Genomic DNA, 20,284 nt, shown 5'->3' with positions numbered 1-20,284 from the left:
GGTAGACTTGCATCCCTGTTACTGAGAGACAATAAATGTTCATCCTGTAAAGCAACTAAGTGACAGGATAAATTTGTTATATATGTATGCCACAGCAGATAACTACTACATGCCTTCCTGGGGGGTTCTTTCTCTGAGTCACTCTCCATTTCTAATCCACCTCTTCATCCTTGGGTAGTTTTGAGTTTCATTGTTGCTGTTAGTAGAGTTTTTGGTCTTTGGGTGTTTTTTTTTTGGGGGGGGGGTTGGTCATGGGGCTTGAACTCTGGTCCTGGGTGCTGTCTCTGAGCTCTTCAGCTCAAGGCTAGCATTCCACTTGAGCCACAGCACCACTTCCAGTTTTCTGGTGGTTAATTGGAGATGAATTCATGGACTTCCCTGCCCAGACTGGCTTTAAGCCAAGACCCTCAGATCTCAGCCTCCTGAGTAGCTAGGATGACAGATGTGAGCCACCTGTGTCTAGCAAGAGAGACATGGTTTTCCTTCCTAAGCCTGAAATGTGATATTCCACCTTCCTCCATTTCCCAAGTGCTGAGATTACCCGCATGCCACCACGCCTGGCCCCATCACTTGTGTCCGTCACTTCATGACAGTCTCTCTCTGATTCCTTTCTGGACTCTCCCTTTAAGTCAGTCCATGTGGTTCTGAGCCTCTCTCTTCTCTCTCTGGGTCTCTATTGGTGTCCTTTCTGTCCTGTCACCTTCCTCTTGCAAGAACAGCTCTATTTATAGATGTGGCTCTTTATAGACTCCTGGCCTCTTGTCTGTTCCCCAACCTCCATTGTGAGCTCTCTCTCTCTCTCTCTGTCTTCCTGTCTCTCTGTTTTCCTGTCTGTTTCTTTCTATTTCTCTCTCTCTTCTGCTGCTGTCTCTGTCTCTTTCTGTCTCCCCTCCTAGCCCCTCTCTGCCTCTCTCCAGTGTCTATTCCTGAGCATCAGCCTCTGAGTTTTGTCTCTTCTCTCTCTACATCTTCCCTGTTCTCTGTGTGTCGTCCCCCTCCTCCTCACCTTCCTCCCCGCCCCTGCTCTCCCCCCTCCCTCTCCCCGCCTCCCCCTCCCGGTCATTCGGCCCGCTACGCACCCGAGTCTCCCCGGGGATTCCAGGCCTTTAAGGCTGCCCCTCGCCCGCAGCTGGGTCTCCCAAGGGAGGGGTCCCAAGCCTAAGGGTCCCCGCCGCCGCCGGGGATCCCTCACCCCTCCCCGGCCCTCCGCAGCCTGGGCACGGGGAGGAGACCTGGGGTTCTCCGGGCTCCACCTCCTGCGGAGGACGGGAGCGGCCAGCTCAGGCCCCAGGTGGGGGGGGGCACCCCACCCGACCCAGGGTGGGGTGGGGGGACCCCTCTTCAGGATGCTCTTGTCCCCCCCTCCACCAGCTCGGGGTGTGTCTGCAGATGTAGATCATCTCCCTCCCCCCACCCCACCCCCAGCAAGATAAAATAAAGCACTGAATCACAGGATGGAGAGCTGGGGGGGGGGGGGGGTGGCGAGGATCGGGGAGCCCGGGCAGGAGAGGGGGCGAGGCTGGAGGTGAGGACAGAGAGGCCTAGCGGGGCTGGAGAGGAGGGAGGAGGAGAGGAGGAGGAGGTGGAGGAGCCGGGATGGAGGCGCGGAGTTAGAGGCTGGGGAGGAGCCGTGGAGAGGCTGCCGAGAAGAGGGGGTGTGGGCTGGAATTCAAGAGGGAACCCCGGGGCCAGCAGAGGCGGAGAGAGCGGGATCCGGAGGTAGAGCGAGAGCGCAGGGTTGGGGGTCCGCGGAGAGGACGGAGGAGGAGGGGATCGGAGGAGGAGGGGGGCTGCCCCAGCCCCTGGCAGGGGAAAGGGGAACGTGGGGCTCCCGGGTCGGGTGGGGAACCAGGCTGGAGGTCCTGGAGGGTCAGGGTCCCCGGAAGAGGGGAGGGAGGAGCTGAGGGGGGACCCCCCGGCGCCGGGACGGGGTCGCTCAGAGGCCTCGCAGGGATGGGGACCCCGCGAGCGCTGGTGCTCTGGGCCGCACTGGGGGCGGCAGGTAAGATCCGGGAGTTGGGGGGCCCGGGGTGGGGGTGGGGTGGGGTCCCCAGGAGAGGGGATCCGAGCTCCTCTCTCCCCAGCTCACATCGGACCGGCCCCGGACCCTGAGGACTGGTGGACCTACAAAGACAATCTCCAGGGGAACTTCGTGCCAGGTGAAAGCCGGGGTGCGGACCCTGGGGTCCCCCCACACCCAGGGCTCTGCCCCCCTGGCACCTCATTCTCCAGACTCAGGACTGTGGGTCTCCAGGCCCCTCCCCCTTGCCCCCTCCCCTGACTCCCTCTCTTTTCTCACTCCATCCCTCCGGAGTGCCCCCCTCCCTGGCTGGACCCCGGCGCTCACCACAGGACATTATACATGCGCATTTCAAGTAGCGAGTGGGAGTGAGAGGAAGGACAGGCAGTGGGGGTGGAGAGCCTGCACTCCGCGTTTGCTGGGAGCGCCTGGTCCTGGTCGTGGTTTCCGCCTGGGAATCAGAGGCTTGTCGTTCCCCCCCGCCCCCCCCCCCTTCTGTCCCCAGCGATCCAACAACTCTTCCTCTCCTCTCCCCCAATTTATTCATTATCCAGCTGTGGGACAAGGGAATCCAAACGGAACTACAACTCCCATGGGGCACCTGAGCAGGCAGGCAGTGGATGAATTGGTTAAGCCCTATGGCCTGCTGGGAGTTGTAGTTCTTATCTGCAATGGCTTAATTTAAGATGGGTCAGATCAAGGAGAGATTTGGAGGGGCTGGAGGGGGAAGGGGAAGGAGATCTTAAGAAACTATTCCAAGATTATTCTAGAAAACAGGATTCTGGACGCCAGGCCCCTCATCCTTCAGATCCAGGGATCCACACCCAAGACTTCACCCTCAGGGTCTGGGATTGCAGACCTCAGCCCTTCTCCCTCAGACCAAGGGGTCGAGGACAACCCTCCTCATTCAGACCCAGGGGTCCAGACCCCAAGCTCCTCCCCCAGACCCCAGTCTCTTTTCTCACATCCAGGAGTCCAGGCCCCAGACCTTGCCCGCCCTCCCCCCATGCGACCCTGTGTCTGGATATTCAGGCCCCAGCTTTGTCAGCAGATCTGAGCCAATGGCTCCAGCCTTTAGTCCATCTCCTTTTCCTCCTTACTCCCTCCACAGGGCCTCCCTTCTGGGGTCTGGTGAATGCGGCCTGGAGTCTGTGTGCCGTCGGGAAGCGGCAGAGCCCCGTGGATGTAGACCTGAAGAGGGTCCTGTATGACCCCTTTCTACCTCCACTAAGATTGAGCACAGGGGGAGAGAAGGTAAGGGGCCTGGAGGAGGAGTGGTCCTCTGGGGAGGCTACAAGAGTGGGGGTGAGAGGTCACCCTTGGGTAAAAGGGGGGGGCTGCTGAGAGGAAGGGGATGTTCCTTAGTGTGAAGTAGACCATCTGTTTTTCCCCCTCCCAACATGGCTGCCTAATCTTCCCATGAAACAATGGAAAGCAGAAGATGGAATGGATACTATTATTATCCATATGTGATGAATGCAGAACACAGAGACTCAGAGAGGTTAAGTAACTTGCCAGCCAGCATGGCAACGCTGGAAAGGAAACCAAGCAGTGTGGTTCCAGCAATCCAAATAGGGACCCACCATGCTGTGCCATTTCTTAAGAGATCTGGCACCACCTTTTGCTTAGCCTAGGTAGCCAAAAGTCTCAGTCATCCCCCACCCCCACCCACAGGGCATCTCCTCCTCCACCTCCATTTCCAACACAGGTTCTTTCCAGAGTCACTGATAAATATGATTAGAAGCTGGTTCACTTCCTGTCCCCCTCTGCTTCCTCCCCCAATCGGGTCTATATCTTTTCCACTGGGACTCAGGCCACGGCCTTCATGCTGGCCAGAGGTACTGCTTCCTGCAATTCATGTATTACTTCACGGCTAGAGATAATTTAAACATCCAGCCTGCATCATTGCAACATTACCCTTCTGCTCAAAAAACATTCTATTAGATAAATCTTTTTTTTTTTTTTTTTTGGCCAGTCCTGGGCCTTGGACTCAGGGCCTGAGCACTGTCCCTGGCTTCTTCCCGCTCAAGGCTAGCACTCCGCCACTTGAGCCACAGCGCCGCTTCTAGCCGTTTTCTGTATATGTGGTGCTGGGGAATCAAACCTAGGGCCTCGTGTATCCGAGGCAGGCACTCTTGCCACTAGGCTATATCCCCAGCCCCTATTAGATAAATCTTAACATCACACTTACTTAGCCCTTACTAGATGTTTGACACTCTGTCAAATGTCAGGTTGCCTCTTCATTGTGCACTGTCTGTACCACTGGATTCCATCTGATCACACTGGTCACCCCCAGGGCCTTTGCACTTACTGTTCCCTTCCTCCTGGAATACCCTCTCTGTTATTTCAACAATTACTTCTGGGATTTGCTGTTCATTGCCTGTCTCTGCTGTCTACCTGTTCCTTTCTCTTTTCTTGGCAAGCAGGGCATGTGGTAGTATCTCACTAAGTGCATGTTAATTAAGCAGAGGCACTAATAGGGAGTAACTACTATGGACCAGTAAGGAACCAGGTGCTCAGATTTATGTTCAAGGCTTAAATGATTGCTAGACTCAGAATGGAGGAATGGGAAATGGGAGGGAAAAGTTCTCCCTGTGTCCCCACACCCCTTGAGGACTTACGATTCTTCCACAGCTTCGCGGCACTTTGTACAACACTGGCCGCCATGTCTCCTTCCTGCCTGCACCCCGACCTGTGGTCAACGTGTCGGGGGGTCCCCTCCTTTATAGTCACCGACTCAGTGAACTAAGATTGCTGTTTGGAGCTCGTGATGGAGCCGGCTCTGAACACCAAATCAATCATCAGGGCTTCTCTGCTGAGGTAGCCATTCCCTACTAGTGATCCTCCATCCCCGGGTCACCCCAATTTCCACCCCCCCCCACTGCCTCTTGTTTTATGGTTACTCCACTCCCAGACCTACTGTCCCACCCCACACACCAATCCAAAGGCCCCAGCCCCATTCTCTGTCCCTGCCCTCCGCCAGGTGCAGCTAATACATTTCAACCAAGAACTCTACGGAAATCTCAGTGCTGCCTCTCGGGGCCCTAATGGCCTGGCCATACTCAGTCTCTTCGTCAATGTGAGCATCTGGGATCCAGAGTTCTGTGGGAGGTGGAATGGGGGTTTTGGACTTCTGAGCTCCAGCCGCCTCACCTTTTATCCCTACTTAGGTGGCTGGTAGCCCAAACCCATTCCTAAGTCGCCTCCTTAATAGGGATACAATCACCCGCATCTCCTACAAGAGTAAGTCTGAGGTGTGTTGGGGAGCACCTATATAGGGGGTCAAGGGTTCAAGAGAGGCAACCGCTCTTCATGCTGAACTTATATTCCTACAGATGACGCCTACTTTCTTCAAGATCTGAGCCTGGAGCTCTTGTTCCCCGAATCCTTTGGCTTCATCACCTATCAGGGGTCCCTCAGCACCCCACCCTGCTCAGAAACTGTCACCTGGATCCTCATTGACCGAGCCCTCAATATCACTTCCCTCCAGGTGACCCTCTGTCTGCACCCTTCCCTCCACTATTTTATGCCTTCCTTTTTTCTCCCTTTTTAAAGTTTTTTTTTTTGGGGGGGGGTGGGGGTACCAGTCCTGGGTTTGAGCTCAGGGCCTAGGTGCTATCCCTGAGCTTTTTCATTTTATTTTTTTCTCAAGGCTAGCACTCTATGCCTTGAGCCAGAACTCTACTTTTGGTAAGAGTCTCAATCAAGGGCTAGCTTCGAACCTTCATCTTGAGATTTAAGATGACAGGCCTGAACCACCAGCACCAGGCCTTTCTCTCTCAAGGAAGAATTACAAGGAAGGGGGCGTTGGGCGGAGCCACATGAGACCACGCCCACACTCATTCACTCCCCTTCCCCCGCCTCCCCTGGCAGATGCATTCCCTGAGGCTCCTGAGCCAAAATCCTCCGTCCCAGATCTTCCAGAGCCTCAGCGGTAATGGCCGACCCCTGCAGCCTTTGGCCCACAGGGCCTTGAGGGGCAATAGGGACCCCCGGCACCCCGAGAGGCGCTGCCGAGGCCCCAACTATCGCCTGCATGGTATGATCCAGTCTGCACCCCCTTCAACGTCTCGGTCCAACCCGCGTTTGTGTCTTTCCCTCTGTGCCTCAATGATATGTCCCCCCCCACACCCCTTGTGGCTTCTGTGTAGTCCAGCCTGGGCTCTTATCCCCACCCCCACCCCTCCGTCCACGTGCTGCAGCCCGACATCGCTCCCTGACTTGTCCTTTCAATTTGATTATAACTTGAGTCCCCAGTCACTTCCCTTGTACAATTTTGGTACTGGTCAGTGCTGCTTCCTACTGCTATCGCTTTTCAAAAATGGTACGGCCCGAATCACCCCTTTTCCATGTGGTACGACCCGATGATGTGCCAGTGCCCCCCCCTTACTGAGGGTCAACATGGTACGACCCATCCACCCCCCCACACCTACTCTGGTGGTGGTTCAGCCCAGTGATGTTGTGGCCTTCGCGTTGTTGGTATAGTCCTGGTCCTTCTGTCCCCCGCGTATGCCTTCAGATAGTTCAGCCTAAAACTGATCTGGACGTCCTTCTTTCTTTCTTTCCTTTTCTTTCTTTCTTTTATTTTTTTTTTTTTTTTTTTGCCAGTCCTAGGGCTTGAACTCAGGGCCTGAGCACTGTCCCTAGCTTCTTTTTGCTCAAGGCTAGCACTCTACCACTTGAGCCACAGCGCCACCTCTGGCTTTTTCTATATATGTGGTGCTGAGGTATCGAACCCTGGACTTCATGAATGCTTGGCAAAAGCACTCTACCCCTAGGCCACATTTCCGGCCCCTGGAGGTCCTTATTTCACTTGTGTGCAGCTTCCCTGTGATTTGATCTAGGACCTAATACCACCCCCCACCCTGCTCCTTTGCTTGGTACTTTCTGGTTCCCCCTTCGCAACCTCTTTGTGGTAGGGCCCTAGCCCGCGGACCACACATCCCTGCCCTGCCCCATAGGAAACTGTCTTGTCGCCTCTAAGTTGTGTTCTCTCTTGCAGTGGATGGTGTCCCGCACGGCCGCTGAGCCTCCCTATCGAGGATTGCCCGTTCGTTCCACGCTTCCCTGTAAGGGGAGGGGAGTTACCCCCCCCCCAAAAAAAAAACAAACAACGCTATTAAAGGGACAGAATACTTCTTGATTCTCGTGGTCTGATTCTCAGGCGCGGTGGGGGGAAACCGTTGAGTATTAAAGAATAACATATTTTTTCCCCCAGACTAATCTTCCAAAGCATCTGCTACTTGTTGTTTTAGAGCTTCAGGCTTCCCAAAACAATCCTTTGGACCCTGGGCTCCTTTAAGAGGCATTTTCCCCCCCTTCCTCCCCCCCCCCCCCCCCCGCACGCGCTGAGCCATGTGCTTCCCCCTTCCGCCATCCTCATTGGTCCGAACTGGGTCAAGGTCCCGCCCCCTGCGCCGCCTCCCATTGGGCAAATGTAGGTCAGTGTCCCGCCTCCTTCCAAAAGGCAAGGCAACTTCACGCGCTCGGCCCCTCACGCGCCCTCCTGGGCTTCGGCGGATCCAGGGGCCCCATTGGCTGGACGTCTCCAGGGGTCGAGACCCGATTGGCCCGTGCTTGCAGCCGAGGGAGGCACGCGGCCAGGGTGCACGGCCAAAGAAGCAGGCGGGGCCGGCTCGGCGCGGGCCGGGGCCGAGAGGAGGGGCGCGTGCGCTGAGGCGTCGGGTGTTTTGGTTTGGTTTTTTTTTTTTTTTTCCGCGAAAGAAGTTTGCTTTGGCCACGCCTCGGGGCGGCCGCCTTCTCCGGCCCCCTTCTCCGCCCCTCGGCGCACACCTCTCCGTGCAGATTGCAAAGCGCCTTCCCTTGCGAGAGCTGCAAATGTTGCAAGATCCAAGCTCGCCCACCTTGTAACTAGAAGCTCCTGTGTCCCCGGATATCCTCGCCTGCAGAGAATCGGCCACCTGAATTGGTCACCTATTCGTCCGGACTGTATGATCTTCTAAGAACCTCTTGAGTTGCAGGTTTCTGCACGGAGCACCGCAAATCCCCATCGATCCTAAGATTTGCAGCGTTCTGGAAGCTTGCAAGCTACGCGCGCTCGACCCTGGGTACACACTCTCTCCCGAAGCACAGAGGTGTGCAGGTGACTGGCAGGCCAGCCCTTCGCCTCTCCATGAGCCCATGAACCTGGGGGCAGGTGCCCTGCGATGGCGAGGCCTCTGAGCGACAGGACCCCGGCCCCCTTGCTGCTGGGTGGCCCGACCGGTGCCCCTCCTGGAGGGGGAACACTGCTTGGGCTTCGGAGCCTTCTGCAGGGGACCAACAAGCCCAAAGAGCCGGCCAGCTGTGAGTTCTAGCCCCACTCCCTTAGGGATTCAAATGTTGGGGAGGATTGATGAGGCGTTCATAGACACCTCCTGTGTGGTAGGTGTCCATGTTTACCAATATTTACTCAATTACCCAGGTGTTTAGGACCCCAGATCCCTGAGGCCAAGTCCCTAAAGTGCCAACCTGCTATCTGTCCACAGGAAGACCCAGAAATCTTAAGTCCTTTCTGTCCTGCTGACCAAATACACTGGAATCTAGGCCCCAGCCCCCACTCCCTCTTGGCCTGAGTCTGCACCCCTGGGGTCTTGAGAAGGGAGGGGGTGTGTCAGCTGCTCACACGGTGGTGACACGGGCCTGGGCGGGGCCTCTGGGGCTCACATGGAATCTAGGAATGAGGAATGTGCCCGTGGAATAGAACCCCTTCCTGTCCCTTCCTGATTTGGGGAAGGGAGGCAAGAGGGGGTTCGGTGTATAGTGGGTGGGGAACTACAGAGGAATTACAGAGCCCTTTTTTTTCTCTCTCTCACCTGCCCAACCCTGTCCCTGATCCCCTCTCTCTGAACTTCTGGACCTCTATTCTTGGATCTGTGTGGTGCCCATCCCTTCCCGGGCCTCTGTCCCCTATCTCTCTATGTGTTGGTGTCTGTCTCCCCGGGTCCCTTTTCCTGTCTTTACCTCTGGGTATTTCTGTCCACTTCTCCGTCCTTGCTCTCCCTGTCTTGTCTCTCGCCTCTGACACTCGGTCCCCCCTTTATCTGTATCTCTGTCATCGCGTGGACCCCTACCTCCTCTCCTATTTGGGGGGTCTCTTCTATTCCCCTACCCCATCTCTCCATACCACCCCGTTTCCCCGGTCCGCAGGTCTCCTGAAGGAAAAGGAGCGCAAGGCGGTTCTGCCCGCAGCCACCGTCCCGGGGCCCGGCCTGGAAACGGCGGCGGGTCCGGCAGATGCCCCAGTTGGGGCTGTGGGGGGCGGCGGGTCCCCGCGGGGGCGCCCGGGAGCAGTGTCTGGCCCGGGGCTCTTGGCACCGCTGCTATGGGAGCGCACGCTGCCATTCGGGGACGTGGAGTACGTGGACCTGGACGCCTTCCTGCTGGAGCATGGGCTCCCTCCCAGCCCGCCGCCCCCCGGAGGCCCGTCGCCCGTGCCCTCGCCCGCGCGCACTCCCGCGCCCTCCCCGGGGCCGGGCTCCTGCGGCTCGGCTTCCCCTCGCTCCTCGCCGGGGCACGCCCCCGCCCGGGCTGCCCCGGGGGCCGCCGGCGGCCACCGCGCAGGTGCGGTGAGGGGCGGGGCTTACCGCGGGGGCGGGGCTTGGAGCTGGGACCGTGGGATCCTGGCTGCCGGCGGGGGGATTCTGGGTCTCCTCATCTTGAAAGGTCCAAGTTCTGTGTCCCCCTCGTCCCCGCTCCCCTAAGTAGGTCAGAGGCCCGTCTTTCTGGACTCGTGGGGAAGGGGAGACTCAGGGCCCTAAGTTTCCGGAAGCCTCTCCGGGAGACAGTGTGGGTTTTTGTTTTGTGAGACCAGAGGACTCCGAGGCTTCAGGACTAGAGCCGGGCTGGGAATCTGGAACACCCCTGGTTCTTACTTGGGAGTGTGAGCTGGCCCCAAATCTGGGCTCAGAGTCGGTGGCACAGGGCTAGGACGGAACTCCGACGATCTCTAAGGTCGGGAACCTCTAAGGCTGGGGCTGGGCGCAGACTCTTCCCCAGGTGAAAGGAGCCCGCACCTTTGTTCGCAAGAGTCCCGCAGAGGGGAGAAGGTCGGGGGAATCTTCATTCTGGAACTTTCCAGTGGAGCTCCCATCACTCCTAAGACAGGAGGTCCCGGGAATCTCAGATTCGTGGGTACCCCAGTGGCAAAGGGCATGGGTGCATAGGCGTGGGGCCGGCTCCGGAGCCCCCCACCCATGGTGGGGGGGGAGGGTCGGGGATCCTCGGAGTGAGAAGTTGGAGCGGAAACCGGAAGGAGCAAGGGGAAAGGTGAGGCCCTTCAGGGCACCACGGAGTTTCCGGGGGGGGGGGGGCGGCGGCAACTACAGGTCTGAGATCCCAGGGTACCCCAGCCCCGACCTCCAGGCTGGAGCGAGGGCTAGGTCTGTCTCCCAGCAGCACATTCCCGCGCCACGTGAGCCCCTCCTTCCTCCCCGCGCGGCGCATGCGCCGTCACGCGCGGGGGGCGGGGCCCGGGAACGTGAGCGCGTCCGGGCCGGGGGAGGGGGGAGGAGGGAAGCAGGCGGCGGCGGCACGTGACTCGGCTCTGAACCCGTGTCCTCAGTTGGCCCCGGCTTGTTAGCTTTTAAAGGCACAGGCGCTTCCTGTTGACCCAACCTCCAGAGCCACTTCCACTCCTCAGTAATCCTTTGCGAGCGAGTTGCTCTTCAGAGAGTTCGACTGCAGGTTCTCTTTCTTTGAACAGCCTGAGGTTTTAGCGTTGCCCAGAAGTTAATAGGTTTTACCTGGGGCTCGGAAACTGACACTGCGCACCTGAAGTCCTGAGGTTTGGGAGCTACAGCCCAGATTCTTGTTACTTAGGGCTAGTTATGAGCCGGTCTCAGTTTCCCTGTTTGTAAAAGCAGAGCTGTCTCCCTGTCCAAGCATCTTGGTGGCTTTGGGAACGTTCATATTTTAGATGACGTAGGTTTATGCCTGGCCGACAGGCAAGCTTTAGGTGACACTCGAAAGGGCCTTTCCTGTGATTTATAAAATGCCTGAGCAAGGGAGGCGGGTAGCTCTTGGGAATCCAGTCTCTTGAATCAGTGTATATTCAAGTGACATGTTCTGTTTGCCAAGGGGCGACCTCTCGGGACACACCCAGTCCTGTGGACCCTGACACAGTGGAGGTGCTGATGACTTTTGAACCTGACCCTGCTGATCTCGCCCTGTCAAGCATTCCAGGCCATGAGACCTTTGACCCTCGGAGACACCGGTTTTCTGAGGAGGAACTTAAGCCTCAGCCAATTATGAAGAAGGCGAGGAAAATCCAGGTGCCAGAGGATCAGAAGGTGAGCAACAGGTGGGGACCAGGCTTGGCCAGGGACAGAACCACAGCTAAGGGTCTGTGCTCACAGCTGGCCGAGCCTTCTCACTGGGATGATCACTCAGGTGTTCTTTGCCTACAGTGAAAGATGAGCCCTCGGCCTTGAGCATCACAGGGGCTGGGGCTTTGGTCTGGGGTTCAAGAAAAGTGTCTCAGCAGGCTGGGCTGGGTCTTGGTTGGTCAGGCTTGGAGTTCCTGAGTCTCATTCACCCAGCACCCCAAGTGGGGCAGGGCTCAAGTTCCAGGAATCCCAGCTGCCAAGGACAGCTTCATTAGCTAGTCAGCCCGATCCTCCTTTGCCCTGCTCCCTTCATCCCCAGTGTGGGAGCATCCTTTGGAGTGATTACCTCAGGCATGAGATTCAGGCTTTGCAGATCTTGTTCCTGGGTTATGTATTTGTGAGTAGCTGGAATTTTCTATTAGCCACCAGCCCCTGGGTCTGAAGGGTGTGGTTGGGATGGTGACTGAGTTCTTGTTTTTGTGCTGTGGTCTCTTTAGTCTGCCTTGGCCTTGAGTGGGACACAACCATTTGTGCATAAAAGCCCAGGCTAGACTGGCAGCTTCTCTTGATTCTGGTCTCATTGTCAGGGACCATAGATGTGTTCTAACTAGTAGCAACTAGCCTGAATGAAGTGGGAAGGAAGGAAACATCTTTCCCACTGTGGTAACCATATTCTAGGGTTGGAGAACCCAAGGGGAGATTTTAGGGGCGACCATAGCTCCCTGGCTTTCTAGACTAACCACTCACAGCTTGGAGCCAGGAGGTTGCCTTGACAACCAGGTCAAAGGAGTCCCAGGATTTTTATGACAGCAAACTCCCATCATTGGAGGGTCTACCTTAGCTTTTCTTAGCAACCAGGAAAGGTGATAGATAATAGGCAGCGGTTAAGTCCTCAGGCTCTGCAGACCTTGTTGCTAGGGAACAAGCATCCATAGCAACAGGGATCTAACTTCAGGCCGGAGCTGGGCGCTGGGGCCTGCTTTGCTGCAGCAGAGACTTGGGACTTCTGTGCATTAGCTCTTTGCTTGGCATCTGTTCTCTTTAGTCACTTAGGGCCCCCACCCCTGCAAAGACCGGGTATCCCTCAGGGTCTGCTGCAAGGCAGAGGCACAGGTATGTGCCCGGAAGATGCTCAGCACCCTCCTGCCCGTTCGTCCCCAGGATGAAAAGTACTGGAGCCGGCGGTACAAGAACAATGAGGCAGCAAAGCGGTCTCGGGACGCCCGGCGACTCAAGGAGAACCAGATCTCGGTGCGGGCAGCCTTCCTGGAGAAGGAGAATGCCTTACTGCGGCAGGAGGTGGTGGCCGTGCGGCAAGAGCTGTCCCACTATCGGGCGGTGCTGTCCCGTTACCAGGCCCAGCACGGGGCCCTGTGAGCCCATCCTCCTCCCCCGGGCTCAGACCCCCTTCCCCGTTCCCACCCCCCGTGGCTGGGGTCTGGCCAGCGGGTGCCCCAGGGACGGAATGATGCAAATACATTTATATTTTTAAGAAAAAGCAAGCCTCCCCGCTCCCTCCCTTGGGGGCCGAGGGAGGGGGTCCGGTGTGCACGTCGGGGACCCCACCTTCCCAAGTCGCCTCCGTTCAAGAGATCCTGAATAAACCTTGAGAACCAGAGCCGGCTGTCGTGGGGCCCGCGGCCGGCTGTGTGCCGTCCACAGAGCGGCCTGGAGGGGTGAAGCGCCTGCCTTTTATTGCATAGACCTTTCAATTGCTTTCAGATGGGGGGAGGACGCGTGTTGGGACTCCCCCCTCCCACCGCCAGCAGACCCAGGGGAACCCGCCCCGGGGCAGACTGGCCTGGGAGGCACCAGGAAGAACAGGCTGGGCTCCCTCACTCCGGGGGCCCCTCCTTAAGGCAAAGCTCCACCCTCAGCTGCCAGGGTGTGGAGACCCACCACGTCCGGCTCCCCGGAGGTGGAGGCGGGCGCGGACGCTCAGTACGGGCTGGGGCTCGGGTCTCCGGGAGGTCCGGAGAGCAGGGTCGCCAGGCTCGGGTGCATCTGCGCCTGCAGGGGCCCATACTCCACCTGCTCCCCGTCCACCGTGAGCAAGCCGCGGGGTGTGAGCGGTTCCAGGCGGAAGGCGCGGGCCGCGGCGTAGCCCAGGTGTGGGCAGCGCAGGCCGAACTGGGCCCCGCGCTCCATGGCCAGGAAGAGGCGCAGCAGCGCGGCCCGCGAGACGCCGGCGCGCACCCAGCACAGGTGCACCACGCCGTCGTCGAAGCGAGCGTGCGGGGCCGCCACCAGGTCCGCGCTCAGGTGGCTGGGGGACATGGCCAGCACCAGCACGAAGTCCTCTTCTAGCGTCACCCACCCTGGGGGCAGCGGGCTGCCCAGCGGGGGCAGCAGGTCATCGGGAGGGCCCTGTGCACAGCCCACGGGGGTCCCAGGGGAGGGAGGTGGGGGCTCCGCCGGCGCGGCCATCTCCGGGAGCACTTCAGTGATGGGGGAGTGAGGAACCGCCTTGGGGGAGCAGGGGGGCGAGGACAGAAGCGGGTCTGGGGACAATGGAGCATCCCCAGCTCCTCCCCAGTCCCCTGCCAGTTCTGGGCCCCTGCCGTTGGGGGTGAGCTCAGGCAGAGGCTCCGGGGAGCCAGGGGAGACTAGGGCAGGCTGGGTGAGGGGCAGAGGCAGGTCAGACACTGAGCGATGCAGAGGGGAGTGGGCCCCGGGCGGGGCGGGGGCCGGGGCCAGGGTCAGCTCTGACTTGGCCCGGGGCAGGCTGTGGGCAGGGTTGGGCAAGGTGGAGTCCCCCTCGACAGGCAGGTAGGAGAGGCGTCCTGGGTAGGTATGCAAGGCCGCCAGCCCCAGCATCGTGCCCAGGGTGAATCGAGCATTGCCCAGGGCCCGGAAGCGCTCGCTCTGGATGTCCACGTCTGACACGAAGCCCCAGGCCACAGCGAGGAAGGAGAAGCAGCGGGCACCGGAGGCCAGTGTCACAGAGAGCACGTCGAGTGGGCGGCTGACGCCCCGACATAGCAGCAGTGTACAGTTGAGCAACAGGTCTATGCCCATAGCAGGCTGGAACCTTGGTGGCCACAGCAACGGGAAAGAGCAGAGGGGCCCGGCTGAGACCGTGCAGGCAGGGGAAGATGGCACAGGGCCACCTCCAGATTTCCAAGCACCTGCTGTGGGCCTGCTGGGAGTCTGGCACTGTTTCTTGCTACTAGGGAACTGGGGGTGAGTCATCCATTGTCCCAGGGAGGCTCCAACCCCCATGTCACCCACAGCCACCCCAGAGGAGCACCAGACCTACCCCCCAAACTGGTTCAGCGCTCCAGCCAGTGCATTGCCCGAGCCGCAGGGGAGGATGCCCACGGGCATCTTCATCGCTTCCTTCCAGTCAGGACGATCCAGGAGCCCATTCAGCACCTGGAGGGTGTGGTGTGAAACCAGCTGTCCAGGTGCTGGCCCCACCTCTCCAGTACTCCAGGGCTCAGGTTAGGGAAGGGGACTCCTACACTACCTCATAGAGCAGCCCGTCTCCTGAGACAGTGACGATGCCATCCCACTCCCTGAGTTGCAGCCCCTGGACCAGCTCCCGGGCGTGATTCTGCCTTTCTAAATAAAGAGGGCAAACACAGACTCAGGCAGGCTGGCTTGTCCTAGCCAGCAGTCCCATCTCTCACCCTGGCTGTCCTTACCTGTCCGTATCAGGTTGAAGGACAGCCCAGCTTCAGAGATCATGGGCAACACATGGTTCACACACTGCTGCCAGGCCAGGCCCCGCCCCCCAAAGGGATTGACCAATAGGAGCAACCGGGGTCTCCGTGGCAGAAGGTCAGGGGTGATCTCTGTTGGGGAGGAGGAGAGAGAGGTCAACAGAGGCCAGACACCCAGAACCTGCTGGCACAGCTTTTCTTCCAGCCCTCAACAGCCAGGCCCAGGGCCTAGGTGTGCCACTCTGCCCCCATCAGGCGCTCAATCAATGGCAGGGCTTGAGTGTCAAACCCAGTGCCCTTTGGACATACTCCCGAAGATAAAGGAGCTATCTATCAGACACCTGTTACTAAGGAACAGGTGGATCTTGGTGTGCCTGAGGCTCTGGCAGCCCCAAGCAGCCTTCCCTGACCTTCTACTCCACAGCCTGGGGGCTGCTAGGGTAGTTCATTCCGTCTGGGACTCGCTCAGTACTAACTCTAAGACCCATCACATACGCACACACGCACACATGCCCAGAGAAGCCACCCTAGTTAAGCATCTCACCCCCATCCCCGGGCAGTGGCACTCCTCGTAGCAGACACTTGAGGGCTGTGGCCCAGCGCTGGGCTTCAGCCCGGTTCTCCTCAAAGGTGGCGGCTCCATCTACTTGGAACGTGCGGGCAGTTCTGCGGCGGCCCCCGCGCCGGCCCTCTGGGTAGGTGTAGATGCAGAAGTAGGCCGCTGAATCCGAGGGGCTACGGTTCTGCAGGGTGCAGCATCCAGACACTACAGTCAGGGGCACCAGGCCACCCCGGGGTCGTGCTTCTGGCTTTGGGCCCAACTGCTGGATATGCAGGGCCTTCAGTGTGAGGGTGAGGGCCACTCGCCGGCCTCGGTCTGGGTAGGAACCGAACTCGCCATGTAGCAGTGGGGTGCTAGCAGCAGATGGTGGACCCATGACCTCAAGCCCTGTCCAGAGGTGCTGCTAGGCCTGTGGCTCTAGCTCCAGGTCAGCAAGTACTCCAGCTTCTGTGGGAGGAGGGCAAGGGTTAGCATCCAAGATGCCCATGACAGGTGGAGGGAGGGGCAGGGCCTGTGGACACAAGATTGCAGTATCAGAAACAAGAGAAACATGGATGAAATGCCACCTAGAGAACCAGGCATGCAAACAAACATGCATTCCTTTATCCCTGTATCCATTACTCATTAGTCCTCTGCGCTAACCATGGTGTTGGGGCAAACACAGCAGGAAACAAAGTAGACAAGAATCTGCCTTCCTTGGATTTATATTCAAATCAAAAATAAGCCCAAAAAATAAGACACAAGAGTATGTCTGATCAGCACCCAATATGCTTTACAAAGAGAATAAGGCAGAAGACTGGGTAATGAGGACATGGGAAGTGCCCCATAAACACATACTGAGTCATCCACAGGTGAGACAGTAATAGGTCATGCAGACAGAGAGCAAACAAGTTTGAGACCATGGTGGGGAGTAAGTTTCTCACCCCAATGAGAAAAGCCACAGCACTAGAAGAGAGAAGAGGGGATGTGATGGACACTCTGGGGTCACAGAGGAGTCACATGCCAGTGCTGGAAAAGGGAAAGGGACAGGGGACTGGGAATATGGCTTAGTGGTAGAGTGCTTGCTTAGCATGCATGAAGCCCTGGTTCAATTCCTCGGTACCACATAAACAGCAAAGGCCTGAACCAGTGCTGTGGCTCTAGTGATAGAGTGCTAGGCTTGAGCACAAGGAGGCTCAGGGACAGTGCCCAGGCCCTGAGTTCAAGCCCCAGGACTGGCAAAAGAAAAGAAAAAGGGGCAAGGGACAGAGAGCTTGTCTCTGAGCACTGACCTGGATGTGTCAGCCTGCTCTTCAGGGACAGAGCAGGCGGCAGGAGAGAGGTCCCTTCCCCAGCTCTCTGCCAGGCTTCTGCCTCTCACCTCCTTCTGGCGCTCAGCTCACCTTTGTTCCCCTCCACTGCTCTGCCCCACCTACCCATTCACCCTAGAGTCCCGCCTCCCAGTCCCTACTGCTCCCTGGGACAGCTGTCAGGGACATGAAGCTATCGGGATTAGCAACTAGCGCTGTGCTCTTTGCTAAGGCAACTCTCTGGATGCCAGGGGGCGGCCTCATCCCTAAGCAGGCAATGCCCCCTACAATGGGAACCTCAAATCAGACTCAGACACAGCGCCCTAGATGTCGTCCATTCCTTGGCCTGGCTCACAGTACCCGGGGACCCCAGATTTGAGCCTGGACCTCCATCCAAAAGTTCTCAACCCACGGGCCTAACTCTATCTCCAGGACCCATAGTCTCACGGCTGAATTTGCATCCCTAGGTCTTTCCTTGTAAACCTACATTTCCAATTCCCACCCGAGCACCCTGCAGTTCTGGGAACCCACGTGTCCTCTCTTCTTGGTCCACCAGTGCCCCCGACTCTGGTCCCTGTCCCCATCCCGCACCATCCTCACTCGCCGGGTCCTCCTCCAGGTAGGTAGGCTCTCAAGTCCGCAAAGGGCCCCCAGCGGACTTAGGGGTGGGGCGAGGAGGGTGTGCATCCTTGCAGCCAATGGCCGCGTGGCCAATTGGAGCCTCACCAATGAGAACGCGCGAGGGGCGGGGGCCTCGCGGCTCGCCAGCTAGGCGCAGAAGCGGCTACCCCAGAGCTGGGGAACTGGGCGGGGCCTCGTGCTCCGCCAGGCCAGCGGCCATCATCAGTGAGGGCACGCGCGCAGCCTAAATGGCGTCACAGGCCCGCGGACAGCACCACCGGCGCCTTCTTTGTTGAGGGAAAACTCGGTCAATCCCCACCCCAACCCCAGCCATCCATCCATTGAGTATTTAAGGATAGTGTGTGGGAAGTAAAGAATCCTGGCACAGATGGGGTGAGTGGGAGCTTTGCATTTTAGGGAAGGGGGAAGAAAGACACAGGACCGCAAGGCATCGTTGGCCAGACCCAGGGAAGAAGACTGGAAGCCCAGCCCCTCCCCTTCCCACTCCGATCCTCGCCTCCCAGGACCGGGGTTTGAATTCAGTCTTAGGCATTCTACTAGCCTTCAGGGCGAAGTTGAAAATAAACATGTCAGAGCAGATCTAACATCAGACCGAATTTCAGGCATACAAATGTGGCAAGGAAGAGATTAAAAAGTGGAGGTGTGGCTCACGTGTGTAAGCTTATAGAATGTCCCCGGCTCAGACATAAGATCTGCCCTTGGCAATGCGACTCCGCCCTTGGCTAATGATACCTGAGGAGCGCGCTGAGCACCTCCCACCTTACTTGCATGAGGGAGCACCTCCCACCTTACTTGCATGAGGGTATAAAGACCCCCCTAAGAGGGCGTTCAGGCGCCATTTTCCTTTCCTCTGTGGGAATTTGGCCTTGCCGGCCCTGCTGGCAATAAACTCTTTTGCTCTTCGTGACTTCACCTATCATCTATGGTTCTTCTGGGATAATTTTCCTTTCAACGTGGTAGGGGAAGGTAGACATTCATTCAGGTCTTGCCAAAGACAGGTATCTTGCTGGAAACCTACAGGAGCCACAAATCCAGACATGTCTCAAGCACTATGCAGAGAGAAAGGAGATAAAGCAAGTAAACTCGGAGTCCCCAAAAAAGGAAGGTAGAAACCCTGACCAAAAAGACTTCGAGATTCAGATCCAAAGACCAACTTACAGTAAAAGGGGATCAGAAAGAACAGAACTGGAAGAAAAGGAGAAGGAAGCTTCCAGCCCTGTTTGGCTTATGGGAAGCCTCTACTGTGTCTGGGAAATGCTGGAGAAAGCTATTCACCTGTTTAGAGATGAGCTAGAAGAACCCCAGTTCTGAGCATTTCAGATGGACGCTTACCTGGTTCTGCTGCTCTTCTGATTTCAAGTGTCCACTCTGTCCAGCAGCAGGACCTCCTTAGCTCTGAGTCAGAGGCCACAAGGAAGGTGGTCTGGGCCAGGAGTAAGGTCTTACTGTCCTGGCCTGGTCTCCAGTTCTGTGAACGAGAGGGGAATTGAGAAGTAGTGTCCAGCAGATAGCAAAAGATTCTGCTAGACTCTGTACTAGAAACTGTGTCTTATCACAGGCACATCAGACTGTTAATAATAATGGCTAATGGGTATGTACAAAACACTAACTTCAGCATTTTCAATTCTCTTTTGTAACACGGGGCAATGCCATATGTGGGAGTTATACTAGAATTTTTTTCTGGGTCACAGATAGCTGCAATCCTAGCTACTCGGGAGGCTGAGACCTGAAGATCGCAGTTCAAAGCCAGCCTATGCAGGAACGTTTGGGGGATTATTATCTCCAATTAACCACCAGAAAACCAGAAGTGGCACTGTGGCTCAAAGTGGTAGAGCGCTAGCCTTGAGCAAAGTACAGCTCAGGGACAGTGCCCAGGCCTGGAATTCAAGTCCCAAGACCGACCTCCCCCCCAAAACAACAACAACAACACACACATACACAAAACACTTCTAAATAAGGAAAGAACATAGACTCAACCAAGGTGACACCACTAAGAAGTAGAGGGGCATGGAAATGCAAAGCTTTTTTCTTTTTGGTGGCAGCCTAGGAAGGCCCCATCTTGTCAATTTTCTGTTTCTATACTTTTCTGTGGGACTCCACTCCACTGCCACTTTGAACTCAGAAATAGGTAGGCACCTCGTCTACTTGAGCCATACCTCCAATCCTTTTTGCTTTGGTTCTGCAGATAGGGTTTTGCCTCAGTCCCCAAATCTGCTACCTCTAGTTGTGGTGTGACTGGGTTCAACACCATACCAGGATTGTTTGATGAAATAGTTTCCTGAACATTCCCGGGCTGACCACACCACCACAATTCTATCTCTGCCACCCCAAATAGGTGGAATTACAGATTGTTGTTACCCAACCTCTCTCCACCCCATTTCCCAGTGTGCTTCGTCGTCTGCACACTAGTACCTTGTATAGCCTTCACATCGGAACTTCTGGGCCAGCTGAACCTGTCTGCTGAGAAAAACCGGTCCCTCCCTAAGTGGGGAAGACTCGAGGCAGGATCAGCAAATAGGTAGTCTGGGGGCAGAAGAGAAGCAGAAACCCAAGAGGTGGAAATAGCACTACAGATTGAAAACTGCAGCAAGACGATCTCCGGTGAGATATCTAGCAGGACTTCCAACGCATCAGAAGCGCCTAGTAGTGCGAGATAAAAGGCAGCTGTGAACCTAAGGAAACGCCGGAAGTCCTGGGGTGAAAGGCTTCCCCGAGGCCTCGCCGGCCCCGCCTCCTCACCTCCACCGACACTCGGCCCGCCCGGTCCTCCCGGAGCCACC

General features: G+C 57.3%; 3 protein-coding genes across 5 annotated transcripts; 2 read left to right on the top strand and 1 right to left on the bottom strand.

Moving 5' to 3' along the window:
* Positions 1 to 1,826: 1,826 nt before the first annotated feature.
* Ca11 (carbonic anhydrase 11) lies at positions 1,827 to 7,113 on the top strand. The gene is made up of 9 exons (XM_048329920.1): positions 1,827 to 2,002; positions 2,085 to 2,159; positions 3,132 to 3,274; positions 4,655 to 4,840; positions 5,004 to 5,099; positions 5,191 to 5,263; positions 5,356 to 5,510; positions 5,894 to 6,059; positions 7,023 to 7,113. Exons 1-9 carry the CDS (start codon positions 1,954 to 1,956, stop codon positions 7,046 to 7,048), a joined length of 969 nt encoding a protein of 322 aa, XP_048185877.1. The 5' UTR covers positions 1,827 to 1,953; the 3' UTR covers positions 7,049 to 7,113.
* Positions 7,114 to 7,458: 345 nt separating this feature from the next.
* LOC125338856 (D-box binding PAR bZIP transcription factor) lies at positions 7,459 to 12,964 on the top strand. 2 transcript variants are annotated; one of them, XM_048329907.1, is made up of 4 exons: positions 7,459 to 8,326; positions 9,170 to 9,583; positions 11,099 to 11,310; positions 12,508 to 12,964. In XM_048329907.1, exons 1-4 carry the CDS (start codon positions 8,188 to 8,190, stop codon positions 12,721 to 12,723), a joined length of 981 nt encoding a protein of 326 aa, XP_048185864.1. In that variant the 5' UTR covers positions 7,459 to 8,187; the 3' UTR covers positions 12,724 to 12,964. The 2 variants fall into 2 exon arrangements, with proteins under 2 accessions (XP_048185864.1, XP_048185863.1); XM_048329906.1 differs by lacking the exon at positions 7,459 to 8,326 and having other exon boundaries at positions 8,412 to 9,583.
* Positions 12,965 to 13,114: 150 nt separating this feature from the next.
* On the bottom strand, positions 13,115 to 20,182 carry Sphk2 (sphingosine kinase 2). Of its 2 annotated transcripts, XM_048329898.1 has the most exons (7): positions 19,917 to 20,182; positions 18,837 to 18,972; positions 15,556 to 16,020; positions 14,994 to 15,143; positions 14,816 to 14,910; positions 14,606 to 14,721; positions 13,116 to 14,377 (listed from the first exon to the last, which is right to left on the bottom strand). In XM_048329898.1, the coding sequence occupies exons 3-7, from the start codon at positions 15,947 to 15,949 to the stop codon at positions 13,285 to 13,287; spliced, it is 1,848 nt and encodes a 615-aa protein (XP_048185855.1). In that variant the 5' UTR covers positions 15,950 to 16,020; positions 18,837 to 18,972; positions 19,917 to 20,182; the 3' UTR covers positions 13,116 to 13,284. The 2 variants fall into 2 exon arrangements, with proteins under 2 accessions (XP_048185856.1, XP_048185855.1); XM_048329899.1 differs by lacking the exons at positions 18,837 to 18,972; positions 19,917 to 20,182 and adding an exon at positions 17,394 to 17,410 and having other exon boundaries at positions 13,115 to 14,377.
* Positions 20,183 to 20,284: the final 102 nt, after the last annotated feature.

Source organism: Perognathus longimembris, chromosome 20, assembly GCF_023159225.1.
Source record: "Perognathus longimembris pacificus isolate PPM17 chromosome 20, ASM2315922v1, whole genome shotgun sequence".
NCBI lineage: Eukaryota > Metazoa > Chordata > Mammalia > Rodentia > Heteromyidae > Perognathus > Perognathus longimembris.
The sequence above is the reverse complement of the archived record's forward strand: the minus strand, read 5'-3'. Positions and strand labels throughout refer to the sequence as shown.

What these genes read in the sequence shown, in the direction of transcription:
- Ca11 (XM_048329920.1), top strand. Translation starts at nt 1,954, where the DNA reads ATGGGGACCCCGCGAGCGCTGGTGCTCTGGGCCGCACTGGGGGCGGCA. An exon ending in TACTCAGTCTCTTCGTCAAT is followed by an intron (nt 5,100 to 5,190) that starts GTGAGCATCTGG and finishes ATCCCTACTTAG; the next exon opens with GTGGCTGGTAGCCCAAACCC. An exon ending in TCAATATCACTTCCCTCCAG is followed by an intron (nt 5,511 to 5,893) that starts GTGACCCTCTGT and finishes CTCCCCTGGCAG; the next exon opens with ATGCATTCCCTGAGGCTCCT.
- LOC125338856 (XM_048329906.1), top strand. Translation starts at nt 8,707, where the DNA reads ATGTGCCCGTGGAATAGAACCCCTTCCTGTCCCTTCCTGATTTGGGGA. An exon ending in CGCCGGCGGCCACCGCGCAG is followed by an intron (nt 9,584 to 11,098) that starts GTGCGGTGAGGG and finishes CTGTTTGCCAAG; the next exon opens with GGGCGACCTCTCGGGACACA. An exon ending in AGGTGCCAGAGGATCAGAAG is followed by an intron (nt 11,311 to 12,507) that starts GTGAGCAACAGG and finishes GTTCGTCCCCAG; the next exon opens with GATGAAAAGTACTGGAGCCG.
- Sphk2 (XM_048329898.1), bottom strand. Translation starts at nt 15,949, where the DNA reads ATGGGTCCACCATCTGCTGCTAGCACCCCACTGCTACATGGCGAGTTC. An exon ending in GAGACGGGCTGCTCTATGAG is followed by an intron (nt 14,722 to 14,815) that starts GTAGTGTAGGAG and finishes CACACCCTCCAG; the next exon opens with GTGCTGAATGGGCTCCTGGA. An exon ending in GCGCTGAACCAGTTTGGGGG is followed by an intron (nt 14,378 to 14,605) that starts GTAGGTCTGGTG and finishes GTGGCCACCAAG; the next exon opens with GTTCCAGCCTGCTATGGGCA.